We start from the raw sequence: 16,929 nt of genomic DNA on the forward strand, positions 1-16,929 counted from the left end.
TTAAAATTATCATTTTTTTCTGGGATGCCTCGGTGGCTCAGTCAGTTAGTTAAACGACTGATGCCGGCTAAGGTCATGATCTCACAGTTCGTGGGTTCGAGCCCCGCATCAGGCTCTGTGCTGATAGAGCCTGGAGCCTGTTTTGGATTCTGTGTCTCCCTCTCTGGCTGTTCCTCCCCCACTCATACTTTGTCTCTCTCTCTCTCTCTCTCTCTCTGAAAAATAAAAATTAAAAAAAAATTTTAATAAAATTATCATTTTGTCTGAAATAATTTCCAAAGGAATATAATGTAAAATTTAAAATATGTATATATCATGCCTGGAACAAAACATTTTGGAAAAAATAACATTGGGATGCCTGGGTGGCTCAGTCGGTTAAGCTTCTGACTTCGGCTCAGGTCATGGTCTCGCGGTTTGTGAGTTAGAGCCCCACATCGGGCTCTGTGCTAACAGCTTCCGATTCTTTGTCTCCTCCTCTCTCTGCCCCTCCCATGCTCATGCTCTGTCTGTTTTTTTAATTGCAAAAAATTTTTTAAGTTGTAATAAACTACTTTAGAACAACCACCTTATTAATGAAAACTCGTTCTGCCCCTTGTGCCTCCCACTTTGGATTGCTATTAGTTAGAGAAAAAGGACCAAATTGAACCCCTTGGATGTTAAGAAGGATTAGGCCTCCCATGTTTCTTTCTTTCTTTCTTTTTTTTGTTGAGACAGTTCCCAGTAAGCATGGAGATTATCAGGTAATCTGAGGATCCTTCCAGGCCTCAGCTTTCCTGTTTCCCAGTTGAATTCTTGCCTTTTGATTTAGTTGCCCCCATACTGTGGTGTGGAATCTGTTCAGAAAGCAGATGAATAGGAAACCCTAAATAAGTGTAGGAGAAAGGGTCCAGCTAAGCTAAAGTCCAAAGCAGCCAAATAGTCTGTTTCATTCAGTGTTTTGAAGATGGTAGTCTTTCCAGTAGAGTCAATAATCAACAGGTGTTTGAAGATTAACTGAAGTCCTCCGGTGGGTTGTGTATGTATTTTAGAGAAGAGATGATTATTGCAGGTTTGCAAGTGTATTTAAATAAAAGGAAAACTGGTGTTTCTTCCTCCTCTTTTAATTGCCATCAACAAGTGGAGTCATTTTGTCTGGCACTTGTTATATGAAGTGTTTGGAGAGTGTTCAGGTGTCTCCAGATGAAAGGTACTCATTTCACACACTCAGCCCGGTGGGTACCCAGAATTGCTTCACAGCCCATGACTTAAGTTCTGAGGTCCCAGGTTTCTTTCTCTCTGTCCCCTTCCCTCCCAACTTTCTTTCTTCCCTCCCCCCCTTCCTTCCCTTCCCTTCTGACTGCATCACCTGCCACTCAACTGCATCAAAACCTTCAGCCACTTGAACCCCCTCTCCTGAGTGGCAGCCCCTCCAGCCTCTCTGCCCTTTCCACCCGGCCCCAAGCACCTTCCCTGCCTTATTCTCATGCTCATCAGCCTGACCTCCAAGCCCTAAGGGTTGGGGTTGAGACCACCCAAGAAGTGAAGAGACCTTAGGTTGGAGGAAAGAGAGGGAGCCACCAAAGGAAAGATTTGAAAAGTTGCAGACACACCCCACATGCCATAAATCTAGCCAGGTGACTGTAACGGGCTGTAAGAAATGCCCAAGTCCTTTCAATGTGAGCTCCCAGAGAGGCACAGTGGGGAAGAGGAAGCAGGCTCCCTGGGTTTGAGCCCTGGCTGGGAGGAGTAGAGCTGTGATCCTGGGCCAGCTGTGCATGTTCTTTGGCTCACAGTTTCTTCACATTCTGTCCTGCTAAGGCTTTACCTTACAGTCTTCTGTTAATGCCCTTTCTGATGCTGTTAATAGAGATAAGTGCCATTATTGTCATCACCCCTCATCATCATCCTCGGGAACATAGGGAGAAGAGGACAATAATGTAACATTGGGGAAATGGCCCAAGTGACTCAGAGAGGGCATTTGTAACCCGAGGTCTCAGGGAGTTAGGGGAGACTGGGCTTTTAGGTGGTGTGTAATGTAGGTAGAGTGCACACGCGCTTATTTGCTACACACAAAAAAAGGAAAAGCTCATGTGCCGACTACTCTAAGTATCGCGTCACAGAATGAAAGCTTATGGTTCTTTTTTGAAAGCAAAGTCATGAAAGACAAAATAACCAGAGTCTTTCAGACAACTGTGTAATTGCAAATTATTTTCCTATTAGAACATCAGTTTTAGTAAAGGGGGAAAAAGCTTAGGAAAACTTTGCAGTCGGTGCTAGAAGCTGTATATAAGGGGTTCCTTGAGGAAAGGTTTGGATCAGGGGATCATGTAGGTCTGTGGCTGGTGTCGTCCCCTGGTGGGCAGTCAGAGCTCAGCAGCCAAGTGTCTTGCAGGCAGGTTTCCAGCACCTACCTCGTAATTGCCCCATAGGGACCAGCAGGATGAAAGTCTTGATTAAATGCAAATGCTTTCCCTTTCTATTTATAGGAATCTTAAGCTGTTCTTTTGCCTCTTTTATGTCAGGTTATTTCAACAAGATAATTTTCATTTGGTTTATCCTCCATGTTTGTGATCCGACATGATTATTTGCAGGCTCTTTGATTCTTATCTGTGAAGATTCCCTAGTGCTCTGTCTTTGACCCTCTGATCTGAGTTTCTGAGTCATCCACTCACTGAGCTTCAGCTGCTGTCTTTATTGTAACTAATTCCCAAATCCCTTTCTCTGGAGGAGGCCTTCAGGTTTTTTGCAACCAAAAGGAGGCTTTTCTTTGAGTATCTTCTGTCACTTCCCGTGCAGGTGAGGCTCAAACCAAAAGTAACTTTCCCTTCCTCTGAAAATGTACCTTCATCCTAATTTCCGTATGTTCTTTTCATCAGTGATGCTTTCCACCCATTGAGTAGGGCCAGAAACTGCCATTTTCTAACCCATCCCTTTCCTCATTTCTGATACACAATCAGGCACTGGCTTTGAGACCGAAAAATCTACATTTTAACATCTAAATCTAAATCTTCTAATGTAGATAAAGCAGGCCACATACACTTTGCCAGGGATTGTTAAAAAGTAAACACATAAATATGAAAATTCCTTTGTTTCTGGGTATTTATTTCTTTCTGCTCAGTGTTCTGGTCAAAAAAACATAATGGACTGGTTAAGTTATAGAATAGTGTTAGCTTCTATCAAGCACGTTGAAGTGCAAAATATATAACTGCATTAATGTTATAATATTCTCTCCTCCCCCTCACTTACAAATTATGCCTTTTCACATCGAATACCATACAGATTCAGGTTCAAGTTGCCTTGTCAAATGCATGGAGTAATGCATGATGTTTAAGAAAAATTAATAAGTTGCATTGCCTCTGGACCTCCTTAGCCCTGACTCATGATCCATTCCTAATGGCACATATGTCTTTTTGTTTTTAATTTTCAGATGTAACATTTATTCATGAAGGAAATAAAACATTTTTGGATAATCTTGTCAATTTTGAAAAACTGGTACGTACATTTCATTATTTCTCCCTTTTCCCACTGTCAGGAAAGTGCATGCTTTTCCTTCTTGTTCTAAGAAACAAATGGTTTAAGTATTTTTCTCCTCTGAATACACGGTGGTTTCCAGGAGCCTATTTGCTGCACGTTCAGCATTGTTGATAAAATGTATTCCAGTGAAAAATAAGTGTGCTAGCAAGGTTTTGAGGACCAACTATGAAAGTCTGCTTTTTATTTTTGAAAATGGGACTTCATTCAATTAATATCAGTGGTTGTGTGTGTGTTACTAAACCGGAAATAAAACCTGTAAGGTTCTGTCACTAAGAGTTCACACTCAGGAGGTTAAGCTTTACTGCTTGAAAGGCATCGCTCTGCGTCTCAGTGTATACTGCTTCCAGGACCCAGGAAAAAGCTCTGCTTCTGGGGAGATGCGTTCATCTTCAGTGCTCCCCACTGGATGCGAAGGTGGAATTCGTAGGCTGTGCCTGAGAGGAAGCACCACCCCTCTGTCCACCTGTGAAGCACAGTGGACTGTGGAGACAGCAGCTCAGACAGAGTGCACTCCCTGCTCTCAAGTGAAAGGTTCCCAATCAGTCCTCCCTTACGAGTTACTGAAATTCCCCTTCCTTAAGTATTTCTAAGACTTTCCCAGGTACTTCCTCCTGTAGTGAGCTCCTCCTAGCCTTTCGGACTGGCCTAGGGCAGAGGGGGAGCTGCTGGGGAGAACTGAGCAAGTGTAAACGAGGAGTGCTCCAGAGAGGCCCCGTGGACTGCAAGAATGGATCTGTCCCCAAATGAACTTGAGTGTCATAGATTAGACTGTCCTTCATGGTTAAAGATGATACCAGTGACCCCTGTCTGTAGATCCTGACCTTTGAGTGACCTTCTCAGTAATAGTAATGGATTTGTATGAACTCTTTCAGGAACTGACCCCCGGTTCCCTGTGAGACTGGGTCAGGCATGTGAGAGAAGGTTGAGTGAGGCGGGGGTTGCAGACCATGACCAAAGAACGGTACAAACTGATGAGTCCGAGCGGGGTTTGGCATCTGACCTTTGCCTCATAAGTGCCCGGCTGTAATCGTCAGGTTAACTCACCACACATGGGGTGAGGTGACAGAGGACTCCGCTGTGCCACTTGAAAATCCAAGCACCTAGAATCTGGAAGAGAGACGTCTTGGGATATCCTGCCGTAGCTCTATTTTAATCAGTTGAGAATGACTGATTTGACTTCAAATCCTGGCCAGCACATCTGGTTAAGTTGTTTTTAAAGTGGATGTGCCTATACTCTTTAAATCCCCCTGTGCTAAGTGCTTTGGAACCAGAGCTCAGTTATTTAAAACAGTTTTAAGTTTATTTATTTATTTTGAGAGAGACAGAGACAGCACAAGCAGGGGAGGGGCAGAGAGAGTGGGAGAGAGAGAATCCTAAACATGCTCTGTGCTGCCAGCACAGAGCCTGACACAGGGATGGAACTCACAAAACTGTGAGATCATGTCCTGACCTGAGCCAAAACCAAGAGTCAGACACTCAACTGACTGAGCCAAGCAGGCTTTCCAGAGCTCAGTTATTTTAGATGCTACAGTCAAACCAGCACAGCCAGAAGTAGATATTCAGAGTGAGGTTTTTTTGTACGTACTCTTTAGAGACTTGTTCTGTATCACTGTGTCATGTTCTATTTTTTTAAAGATAATTGTAATTTTTTTTAATGTTTATTTATTTTTGAGACAGAGACCAAGTGTGAGCTGGGACGGGGCAGAGAGAGGGAGACACAGAATCTGAAGCAGGCTCCAGGCTCTGAGCTGTCAGCACAGAGCCTGATGTGGGGTTCCAACTCACAAACCACGAATCATGACCTGAGCCAAAATCAGACGCTCAACTGACTGAGCCACCCAGGCAGGTGCCCCTCACTGTGTCATGTTCTGAAGATCCCAGGGTACCTGCTTGCAACCAAAGACTATAGGCACTAACATTCTAGACTTTATGTAGGTTAATCTCCAGTGTTGGATATTAATGAAATGATTTCAGGCAGATGAAGCCTTTGGTCAATATCTACTTCAAATCCCAGCCAGCACATCTGGTTAAGAATGCCTAACAAGCTTTGGAGAGCATGTGTGGAGATGCGGGAGGAGGGGTGTCACTCTGAGTAGAATTCAGCACAAAGGTCTAGTGAGTTACCCTCTGACTAACTTAGACGGAACACGGGAGAACAGTTGTGCTCGTTATAAAGCTGGCTGTTGTCTGTTGTTAAGAGCAGGCCAGCAGTTGACCTTCTCCCCCAGGTGGGCCAGTGGTTTGGTCAAGTTCCTTGTGTTACTGCCCCTCTGATAGTGCTACTGAAGTCAGAGAAAGATTCGATAAAGGCACAAATGGGAAAAAGCCATGGAAAGATCCCCACATCCCTGTCTCTCATTCTGACCAGCATTTCTGGGCTTCTGCTACTTTCTCCAACAATCCAGTGGATGCCTTTGGATAACAGCTAATGTTGTCTAGGATCTTGCTTTCAGATGTGTCAGGACTTCAGACTGAGGCACCTGGGTGGCTCAGTCAGTTAAGCATCTGACTCTTGATTGGGACTCAGGTCGTGATCCCAGGGTCATGAGATGGAACCCTGAATTGGGCTTCACACTGGGTGGTGTGGAGCCTGCTTAAGATTCTCTCTCTCTCCTCTTCCCCCTTCCCGCCCTTCCCTGCTGGTGCACACACATAGGCTCTCTCTCACTCTCAAAAAAAAAAAAAAAAAAAAATTCGGATTAACCTCTGGGAGCAAAACGTAGTCTAACAAATAGTACTTCTTTTAGTGTCAATAACTGTACCCCCTTAATCCTTTAAGATGCCTTAAGGAAATAACATGGCATAAATAAGTAATAATATTCTCTTTTAAATTATAAATTCCCAAAGAGAACTTTATTTAAAAAAAGACAACTAGAAGCTAAATGCAGTTATGCATGTACACAGCGGGCCATAACACCCACATACATCCATCAGACGCCGGCTAGTCCACCATTTCTAGACAGATCAGGTTCTGTAACATGAGCGAGTTCCTGGTCCTCACACAGTAGATGGCTCTGAGTATGGAGCACACCTACTGCTGACCCCCTCCTTGCACAGAGAAGACAGGGTGAGTTCAAATTTTTTCAAAGGACAAAAACCTATTATACAATGTACATAGCCCTACATTATACTTGGATGCTGGAGAATGAGACTGAATTTCCTAATAAAGTCAGCGTTTTCAAGGAATGTTTCTTAGCAAGGGACAGAGTTTCACTTAAGCTAAAACAGGATCATCTTTCACAATAATGAACCAATAGAACCTAACTGAATTAACTTGGGAGAAGCCAATGCCTCATGATGGATATTAGCTTAAGCCAGCTAGCAAATCATTCAGTGTATTCTCTTTATCTGGCTGATACAGGCCGACACATTAAGTCAGATGACACGAAGGCCCAGAAGCACTCATTGGGTCTAATAAGATTTCCATTGTTCCCTCTGCTGTCTCAGCAGCTCTAAACGTTTCAGTCGTGAACTATTAAATAATGAAGAAACAAATGCTTTCTCTTTTTCTTCTCTTTACTCCTCAGTGTTGAGAGCCTCATCCTTTACCACATTTTTCCCCCTCCCCCCTTCAGAAAACCTGAAGATGGGGAGGATTCAGGTTTCACTGCCACACTCAGCCCTCAACCCTGCATCAGCTCAAGGCTCCCGTGAGCTGCCTAAATGGCAGAGGATAGAAATCTGTGTGACGCCATAGCTTAGAACGAGAGAGCTGCCCTGGGAGTAGTGGTAACATTTGAGGAAGGAAACATAACAATACTTTCACAGACGTGAGTCACGTCTCATTTCCTTTACAAATGCAACGTGAGGTCCTGCTATAATCACTGTCCTATTTAATTTTCCACTATTGAATAGAAATACATTGGAAATACAGTTGAGAACAATTTAATAAGTAGGTCACATTCAAATAAAGTTTCTATAGTTCTGACAGATTTTAAGTGAAAAAAATTTTTTTCACGCCAAAATTATTCTTGTAGCAATAATTCACTGAGGGCTTGCTGTGTATGGATGAGCCTTTGACTGGTGTGTACATGTGGGATGTGAAAGATGTTGACACGTTTGGGGAAGTTTGGAGGAGCAGATAATGAATAATGTTGATTTCTTGAATAGTTGGGCGATGTTTGGATTTTGATATGAAACAAATTAGAAAGTCGACGTGGATTTTCCAGAGGACTATAACACAATGGCAGCAGTGGTTGGAGATGATTCTGGCAACAGTAGGGGAGAAACAGGAGTGGAAAATGGTGTTGTCCTAAATGCTGTGTTTCTTCTTCGTCACGGGAAACTAGAAATGATAGAGCTAGAAGACTCTTGAAGGTACCCAAGTGTGAGCTAATAGGATCTTGTCAAAGGCAGCTGTAAGCTAAGAAGACTTTTGCCTAGAGATCAGTGAGAACTTCGAAGAAACAAATTAAAGCAGAATCCTGAAGACTATAGGAGAGAATATAAACCAAACCAAAAACGGTCTCTTTAAAGATATTGGCGTTTTAGAAAATGTTTGCCTTTTGTGACTGTGTCATTTCCTGTCGCGATTTGCATACTTGAGTCTTTGATGCCACCAGAGTTCCTATCTGTATTCAGCAAGTACCGGAATCACTGTGTGACATATGGCAGGTGCTGGGCATGCGGAGCCCTCTAATGGCACCCAGCCTGGAAGAGGCGCACAGATCCAGAGCAGCGCCAACCACACGAGGCCAGTGTGTACTGTACAAGGGAGCCTCCCAAGTTCAGAAGGGAAATCTCAGAAAGGCTTCACCGAGAGCAGGCAAAACATCCCTGGAAGGGAAAAGCCTAAGCAGGTTTGGACAGGCAGATGGGGTGGGAATGCCGTACCTCTTTACGGTGTGTAAACGGTGGGCTGTTAGACCCCGTGGCATGAGGAAACCCAGTTAGAACGTGTGCAGCCAGGTTTGGGGGCACTGTTTTGACAGATGAAGACTGAATATCCTTTTGTAATCCAAGCTCAGTATTCTCAGTTGAAGTCAAGTCCAGTTCCAAATGCAGCGATTCCGTTTGCACCCAAGGGTGCACTCTGCTTTCATCCCAGTAGGCATACTTCAGAAACACCCTAAATGACCCTTCCACCCATACATTTTCTGCTCTGCCTTCCAGCATATGATTGCAGACACTGTCCGGACCCTGAGGCACTGCAGGACTAACCAGTTTGGTGAGTAATTGAAGTTGGCCAGGGAATGTAAATTCACCCTACATTGGTACAGACTGTGACCTTATCACAAGTATTTGGGGGTAAGAAACTGAAACAGATTATAAAGTCTTATATGCATTTACTATATTCTTTCTTAGCTTCACTGCATATTTGGGATGCAAAGGAAAACAAGATATGGCGTTTTTTTTTATCCTCTCTTGGCAGCAAGTTTACACTGTACAGAGTGACTTGCGATGAGCAGAGCCCCCCGCCCCCACACCCCTGAGCCTGAAAGTCTGTTTGCTTGCCCCTTGGCTCAGAATTACCAGTGGGTTTATCAGGGGTGACCCTGTCCCTAAACTTCTTGCTTAGAACCTTCCTGGAATTGGAATATGGTTTGTAAAAGTGCCTGAAGCAGCCTTCCAGAATCTTTACTCCTCTCCAACAAAAACTTCCTGTCCGGAGCTGCCTTTCACTGAATAGGTATTTTTCTGAGCACTTTTGTGGATTCCCTGCTGAGATTAACATAAGTAGGAATATTTGTTCCTTTTTAAACCTCAGGCATAATTTACACCATGTTTAAATAGCGTTAAAACATTGCAGGAAGGAAGGAAATCAGCTTTATTGAGTCCAAGGAGCATTCACACGGGCAGTGGCATCCTGATACCAGTATTGGTGACTGGTGCATGGAGATCATTAACCCTGTGGTGCAGAGCGGAAAACTGAGACTCAGAGAGTTAACCCATTCAGCCATTATTCAGACCAAGCCTGCCTGACTTCCTGACCCATACTCTTTTCTTTGCTTTGTGCAGATTCTATAGATATAAAGGGCAGTAAAGAAAAAAAAATAGAAAGTTGAGTTCAGTAATTATAAATCAATCAAAGCTGACCACTAAATAAAACTTGCTTTATATATCCTCCTTGTAAAATAATTTTTTCAACAATATGGAAGTATGTATAAAGTACAAAGATCAAAGTCCTACTCCCTAAGGATTAGTGCATATTCTTAAGAAAGTTTTTTCTGTTTGGCTAGTTTTGGCTGGCAGTATTGTCCCCTACAGAGCAACGGAACTTCTGTATGAATTACAAAGTTTGTGCTTGAAAGGGAGAGTTATAAATACGGGACCTAAGTTTTTTTTTTTAATGTTTATTTATTTTGAGAGAGAGAGAGAGGGAGAGCATGAACACGGGAGGGACAGAGAATTCCAAGCAGGTTCCATGTCATCAGAGCAGAGCCCTGTGAGTGGCTCAGTCTCAAGAACCATGAGATCATGACCTGAGCCAAAATCAAGAATCAGACACTCAACCAACTGAACCACGCAGGCATCCCAGGACCTAAGGTTTTAAATATTTACATCACTTACTACCACCTGATATGTGCTTATGTATTTCTCCATTAGGAACACAAGTACAGTGCGCTTATAGTAGAAACAGTGATAATATTGTCACGGAGATTCATTCAGATGTGCAAGCATAATGCTCCTGAGTATTGGGTTCATATTTCTCTCATCCACCTTTGCTTCCCAAGTATTTATGCACACTCACCCGATTCTAAGATATTAGTCTCACTGACCAGGAGACTCTGCAAGTGTGGACAGGAAGGTTATACTGGCCTGGTGGCCTTAACACTGTCTTGAACCTCTCATCACTAGAGAGTAAGTCCTCGTAGCACAAAGCATAACGCTTTGTATTCTATTAGTGAAATTAGTGAAATCCATTTTGACAGCTTATATAGGAATAGTAAACCAATGTCAGCATTCGGGATAAAATAAGATAATGTTAATCAAGCCACTTAAAAATTATGAAGTTCTGGGGAGTCTGGGTGGCTCAGTTGGTTGAATGTCTGACTGTTGATTTCAGCACAGGTCATGATCCCAGGTTTGTGGGATCAGGGCCCGCATTGGGCTCTGTGCAGAGCATGGAGCCTGCTTGAGATTCTCTTTCCCTTGCCCTCTGCTTCTATCCCACTCATGCTGTCTCTCTCTAAAATAAAATATAAAAAGGGCCCCCTGGGTGGCTCAGTCCGTTAAGCATCCAACTTCTGCTCAGGTCATGATCTTGTGGTTCATGAGTTCAAGCTCTGCGTCAGACTCTGTGCTGACAGCTCTGAGCCTGGAGCCTGTTTCAGATTCTGTGTCTCCCTCTCTCTCTCTGCCCCTCCCTTGCTCGCTTGCTCACTCTCTCAAAAATAAACATTAAAACATATATATGTGTGTGTATATATATATGTACATATATATATATATATATTTTTTTTTTTTTTTTAATTTGGAAGTGCCATGCAGGTGTCACTTGTCATGGTTGGAACCACTCATTCTGCCATCTTCTTAAGGTTAAAAAATTAACAAAAAAATTATCTTTGTACGATTATGTTTTCGAAACAAATATTTGCTAAGCCAAAAGCAGTCAGTCTCTCAGTGTCTTACAGAGAAGGTATTCTAGAATAATACAACTTTTTGGTCACTTCCGAACAAGTGGGATGGTAAAAACTTAAATTCCTGGTATTTTTGCCTTTTGAAACCAGGAAGCCTTATTTGCTATTAAGCCTAAGAATTACAAGCCCATGACATGCAAGCCTTAAGTTATAAAACACATTTGTCACAGAGGAGGAAAAAATGGATTTCACCAAGAGAAGAAATTGCTGCATTGAAATGCTTAGCTTCCTTTGGTCCCCTCTACTCAAGCTGAATCCTGCTGCTCCCATCCGAAATTCCATGAAGCAAGAGGATGTGACGTCACCATCTCTCACATTGACATTGTCCCTCTATAGCAGTTTAGCCAGGCTCCCAGTGCCTTGAGGTTTGGGGGGATTTTTTTTTTTTTTTTTGGATTGTGTTTGTTTTTGCCTATGGGAAGTGGACTTGCCCCATTGTCCAGGCTACTTTATCAGGCTCCTTATCAGACTTGTCACCAGCATGGCACATATGTGTTCACAGGGCACTAAAGGCTTCATGTGGCCCTTCAGTTTTGTAACCACCCTGGATTTGGGAGTGGAAAACCACCTTGCCTTGTCCTTTGCTGGGTAGATGTTAGCCCAGCCACATGCTTCTGGAACTTGTTTGCCTGTTAAGTATACCTTAAGTTCAGTTCTGTGATATCTGTTCATTCAAATGCTCCCTTAATTTTTTTACTTTTTCAAAAACTAAGGACACCAAAGAATTATACAAATTCTAAAAACAAACCATTTTGTCTGTGCACTGACCAGATTAGCAGTGGTTTCTGACAATTCCAGACTGAGATATAAGAGCCAGTGAAAGCTATTTAAATGGCAGTTGCTGTGACATGGGACCTCAGACATGGACTCAGGAATCACATAGTCTGGCTGCCGGACCTGTTCTGCCACTCCCTTGCTGTGTGTCTGTGCTGTTTCCCACTCTGTAGTGGGGGGATACTAACACAGTCACTAAGTACTAGACAATATTAGGTAATAAAGTTATATAAATGTTAATAAAACAAATACCTTTGTAGTCTAATGACCTGACCTGAGGCCCTGGTCTGAGCTGGAGAAGTATCCACTGTTAGGATAAAGATCCCCTCTCTGGGATGCTGACTAATAAGAATCCCCCTGCTAGATTTACTCTAAGCCTTAATGAGAGATGTCACTGGTATTCAGAAATAGCACTTCTGCACAAATAAGATAGAAACGGAGAGGGAAACAAACCATAAAAGACTCTTAAATACAGAGAACAAACTGAGGGTGGCTGGTGGGATGTTGGGGGTGGGAGGAAGGGCTAAAGGGGCGAACGGCATTAGGGAGGACGCTGGTTGGGATGAGCACTGGGTCTTATACATAAGTGACGAATCACTAAATTCTATGCCTGAAAAAAATTGTATACTTAAAAAAAAGAGAGAAAGAAATAGCATTTCTGCTCTCATGAGACTTTTTTCTTCCAAAAACCAGGAGGTGACATCTCTCCAAAGGAACACCAAGAGTTAAAATCCTACGTTAACCACCTGTATGTCATTGACAGCCAGCAGGCCCTGTTTGAGTTGTCACACAGGATCGAGCCTCGGGTGTGAGCCCCAGCAGCCCACCGCCTCGCCTCCCCTGTAACTTGCAGCACTTTGAGCTATGGGAATGTCAGTGCTGAGCACGTCGCTTTCCTGTGAGAAAAGAAGTTGCTGAGTTTTATCAGTATATCCTAAGACACCCACGGGAAAGCCCAGCAAAGCGTGTTCAGGAAGTTGATGTCAGCCACCAGACATGGGGAGAGGCCTCTCCTAGCTGCTCTCAGAATGAGAAGGCAAAGAAAGCGTCAGAAGCATTCTTGAAATGGAGAAGTCTGGTTTCTTATGACTGCATTGTTGATCCAACCCAGTTTTCAACTTGAGATGTGCCCATGTCAAGACGAGAGCGTGTCTTGTCCTACAGTGACCCAATATTTCAGTACGAGTGTGCGCGAAACGGGAGTTTTATGTTGCCTGGTGACAGATTACTGTTTATAGGCTGTCAAAGAAGCAGCTCATCTGAACACCTAAAGACAGTGATGGCATCTCTAGATTTCCAGGGAGAAGGAGTGGCCGCTGTCAGTACAAACTGTGACATCACCAAAAGCCACTTGTGTCTAGGAAATTAGGACCGCAGCTGGCATCCATGCTCTGATTTCCAAAAGGGAAATGTCAAGGCATGCATTTCTTTGCATCCACAATCACTTATCAATGTAGGCTTGCAGGTGAAATTCGTTTCTGCACAACCGATTTGCAACTATAGGCCAGTTAGAGTACATTGCTTTACCAGTAAGGAAGATAGTAATCTTTAAGAAGTGGACTCGTTGCTCAGTTTCTGGAGATTTTCTTTACGTGTGCGAGAAGATTCGCATTTCTTACGGGAACAGTACGATTTTTGAAAAAGCACAGCGCCTGATAGATTATAGGCACTCAGTAACTGTTTATCAAGGGAACAGAGTCCCAGAGGTCTACATTCTCGTGCCTGGCGATGCCCTAGTGTTTGGCATCCTCCAGCAGGCTCCTTTGCCCACAGCAGAGAACGGTAACAGCCAACACAGGGAGGTGAAATGGGATTTGGTGTGTGAAGCACTTAGCACTCCCTAGAGAAGAGCAAGGTATTTAGTAGTGACTGCCTATCTCTCAGCAAATGCCAAGAACCCCCAAAATACCCAAATGTCTGATTATGTTGGACACTTCAAAGTCCTGCAGTCCACTCCTAATCAAGGCCCAGAGCTCTTCTGTACTTTGTCTTTTTTCCCCCAGAGTCTCAGAGTCTTCGAGTCTACTTTTTATTCCCATTTTTAGAGACGGGGGCTCCTACAGTAGAGAAAACCTCATGCTGTTCTCAAGAACTGGTTAGAGAATTTCCCCTGAGCTTAAAATGAACAAAAAAAGCCTGTGGGCATTGCTGAAATACAAGGGCCCTCCTTCATGAATTCAGTCCATTCATCCTCTATACTGTGAGTTCTCTCCTGCCTGTTCATCTCTCGGGTGTCTGCACAGAACTGCTTCCTTCTGGCCCATTAACACCTTATTACTGTGGGTATCCAATGCTTTCTGATACCCTGTTAGCAGTGCTGTTTCCTGAGCTCGAGAACCACACAGAGCTTGAGAGAGTGCTGGAAGGTACCATGTGGAGGAAATTTTGGGTAGGACTTTCAAAGAGATTTGGTCTGTCCCAGCACGTGTAAACTTCAATCCTGAAAACTAACAGAGTTTTACAGAAAGGGACCATCCGGGGATGGTCCACTCAAAGAAAAGCTCCAGGCTACTGGGAATGGACAGAGACCCACTGGAGGAGACCAGAGCCATCAGGACTAGGAAAAACCGGTTCGTCTCATGGCTGATCAAACACTGGAGAAGCTCTCCCCTTGGCAATTATTGGGGACAGCATGGGTGTACAGCACAAGCCCATGTTCTCACCTTTTCTCTGTGCTGGGGAGGATCATTTGGTCAGTCTAATCATGTAAGGCCATTTTGACATTGTCTCCACGTTTTACAATTTAAGTGTCTGTTCACAGGAGATCTCCATTACTCCAACCAGAACATGACCTCTCGAGGACTAATTTTCAGTGGAGAACTATTTCAACATAGCACCCGCTGCTTAGATCCCAATCCAAATATGTACACAACCAAATGAATCCACACGTACATCACGTTTAAACTCATTCTGATGGTGTAGTCAGTAGTCCACATGTCGTGGGTAGAAACAAGCCAGGGACGATGTGGGGCTCGCCCAGTCTCCTCCAGCCATGGCCATGTGGCTCTCAGGGCAGCAAAGGGAAGGGAGGGTTTGGTTTAGTTTACATTTGCTTTTTCATTCCTGTCTCCCGAATGTCAGAATCTCCAAATCTTTGTGAAATTTAACAACCGTCTTCAGAGATTTCCCAAGCGTCAGCAACTCAAAAGTTTCAAAAGCCCTGTGAAGACGTAAATCAGGAACTCAAGAATTGAAGACAGAACTGGGAATGGCTTTAGCTCCGCATGAAACTTTCCTGAACAAAGCTGAGCCGTCTGGCCGTGAGGCTCCCTGTGAATAGGGATTCCCTTTCCAAACATTCGCCAAGGCCTCTTTGAAATAGATTTTGTTCTGGCTAGAAGGGTGGACCAAGATGTCGAAGCTCCTTTCCCGCTCTTAGAGTGTTGCAATTCCATAAAATCTCCATTCACTCTGAAAATCTCTAATCTGCCAACTTCCCCAGCAAGTGGTGCCCCAGTACTTCTCAGTGGGTCCTTTCTGCTATGGCACCACCCTCAGGCAGTCCTGTGGGCTCATGGATTCGTTTGCATCCCGGCAAACCGGCCCTGCTTACAAGGTAGCACAGGACCAGTTTTGTGGGCAAAACTGCAGCCTTCCTGAAAATTTTTTTCATACATATTTCCAGATGCTCCAAAGGCTACAGTGTTTTAAGTTCACTTTTTGTTATCATCTGTACAATTGCCAAATGGTTACAGTGCTAAGTATTATGACCCATGTTCACTTTATTTTAGTATCATTAATTCTGTTTAGATTAATGCATTTCCCTAGACCCATATCCACAGGCAAGTTGGGTGGAGCGTGCATTGAATTCAGAATAATGAGGATAAAGGAAAAAGCCAGCCGTCCCAGTTGGCAGGCAGAAGGAGTTGCATCCTGTAGGCTAGCCTCTGGGTAGGGAGAGACAGTTGCAGGGAAGAGGGGGTTGGTGATTTCTGATGCCCGGAGCTGGGCTTCACCGCTGCCCCAGCCCCAGCCCCTTTGGCTCGTTATGGCTGTCACATCGCAGATCTCAAACCTCGTGTTCTGAAATGGCACAGCTGATCCAAGCTGCTCAAGAAGCTAGACAGAAACATTAAAAAGGGGGAAGATCAGGTCCACTGCAGTTATCTAACACGGCGTTCTTTTTAAATGCTTCAAAGACATGTCCTTAAAATTTCAGCCCGCTCATTAATGAGCGGGCCATTGTGCTTAAAAGTAGTAGGGGGAAGAAAGGTTTTTAAAAATTGCCAAAAAGTTAGATGAAAATGTACTACTGTATAAAGCAAAGCTGTATATACTAAACGTTTTTTAGCAGAGGAATATTTATTTGCATAGCCTATTTATTGTATTCGTATTACACGGTTATTAAATACTGGGATGAAATTGATGCCCTGAAGCAAGGACTCTTGCCTTTTAATGTATCATTAATTAGGACTGCTGTGACATTGTCAGCTTGCGTTAACAATTAGAAGATAGAAAACCCCCAATCAGGGTGTCTACCTAACTTCTCAGGGACTACACTTCGTAGTTTTCCACCATTATAAGAGCTGGTAAATATGAAACATTTGTGGAATTACCAGAATTGCCATTAACAGTATTTTCTTTCTCCCATGTCACGCTTTCTGCTTCTGTATATAGGACTGTGCTGTGTATTTATCGAAGCTAGTAAGCAATAATTTATACGTAAAAAATGGCCAAGCAATATAAGGTGAACACTTCTATAAGTCACTGTTACCTTATCTTGTATTTTCAAGTGTTTTTTTTTTAACTGCTTTTCCAAATATAAGATTATGTTAAAGATACTGTTGATGCCTCATAGCTTCTTGCTGTGTCTGTGATGTTCGTGGGCTCCATAGCCTATGTCTGGCAGCATGTTCTCACTGTGTGGAACTCATTTGCTCACCGAGAGAGCTACAGGCAGGTGAAGGGATTCCCAGGCAGCCGCTGAAGCTCTGAATCACTTATGCTGCCCCTGAGCTGTTGGAGAACCCAAGGACCCTGGGTAGGAAATCACATCAGGATTCTCCAATTCTGTCCTCCCCGCCCCCCCCCCCCCCCACCATACTCAACTGGGATCAGCAAC

At 43.6% G+C, this 16,929-nt stretch overlaps 1 protein-coding gene across 1 annotated transcript in view; it reads left to right on the forward strand.

Annotated features, from left to right (window-relative positions):
• Window positions 1-16,649, forward strand: part of RAPGEF5 (Rap guanine nucleotide exchange factor 5) — a 232,144-nt gene extending 215,495 nt beyond the window's left edge. Inside the window, exons 25-27 of the mRNA XM_040472454.1 lie at window positions 3,407-3,471; window positions 8,626-8,680; window positions 12,561-16,649. Of these exons, the coding sequence (XP_040328388.1) occupies window positions 3,407-3,471; window positions 8,626-8,680; window positions 12,561-12,679 (239 nt within the window). The 3' untranslated portion in view covers window positions 12,680-16,649. The remainder of the gene's footprint in view (window positions 1-3,406; window positions 3,472-8,625; window positions 8,681-12,560) is intronic.
• The last annotated feature ends 280 nt before the right edge of the window (window positions 16,650-16,929 follow it).

The sequence above is a fragment of the Herpailurus yagouaroundi genome, unplaced genomic scaffold (genome assembly GCF_014898765.1).
Source record: "Herpailurus yagouaroundi ecotype Mexico unplaced genomic scaffold, PumYag 100, whole genome shotgun sequence".
Lineage (NCBI taxonomy): Eukaryota > Metazoa > Chordata > Mammalia > Carnivora > Felidae > Herpailurus > Herpailurus yagouaroundi.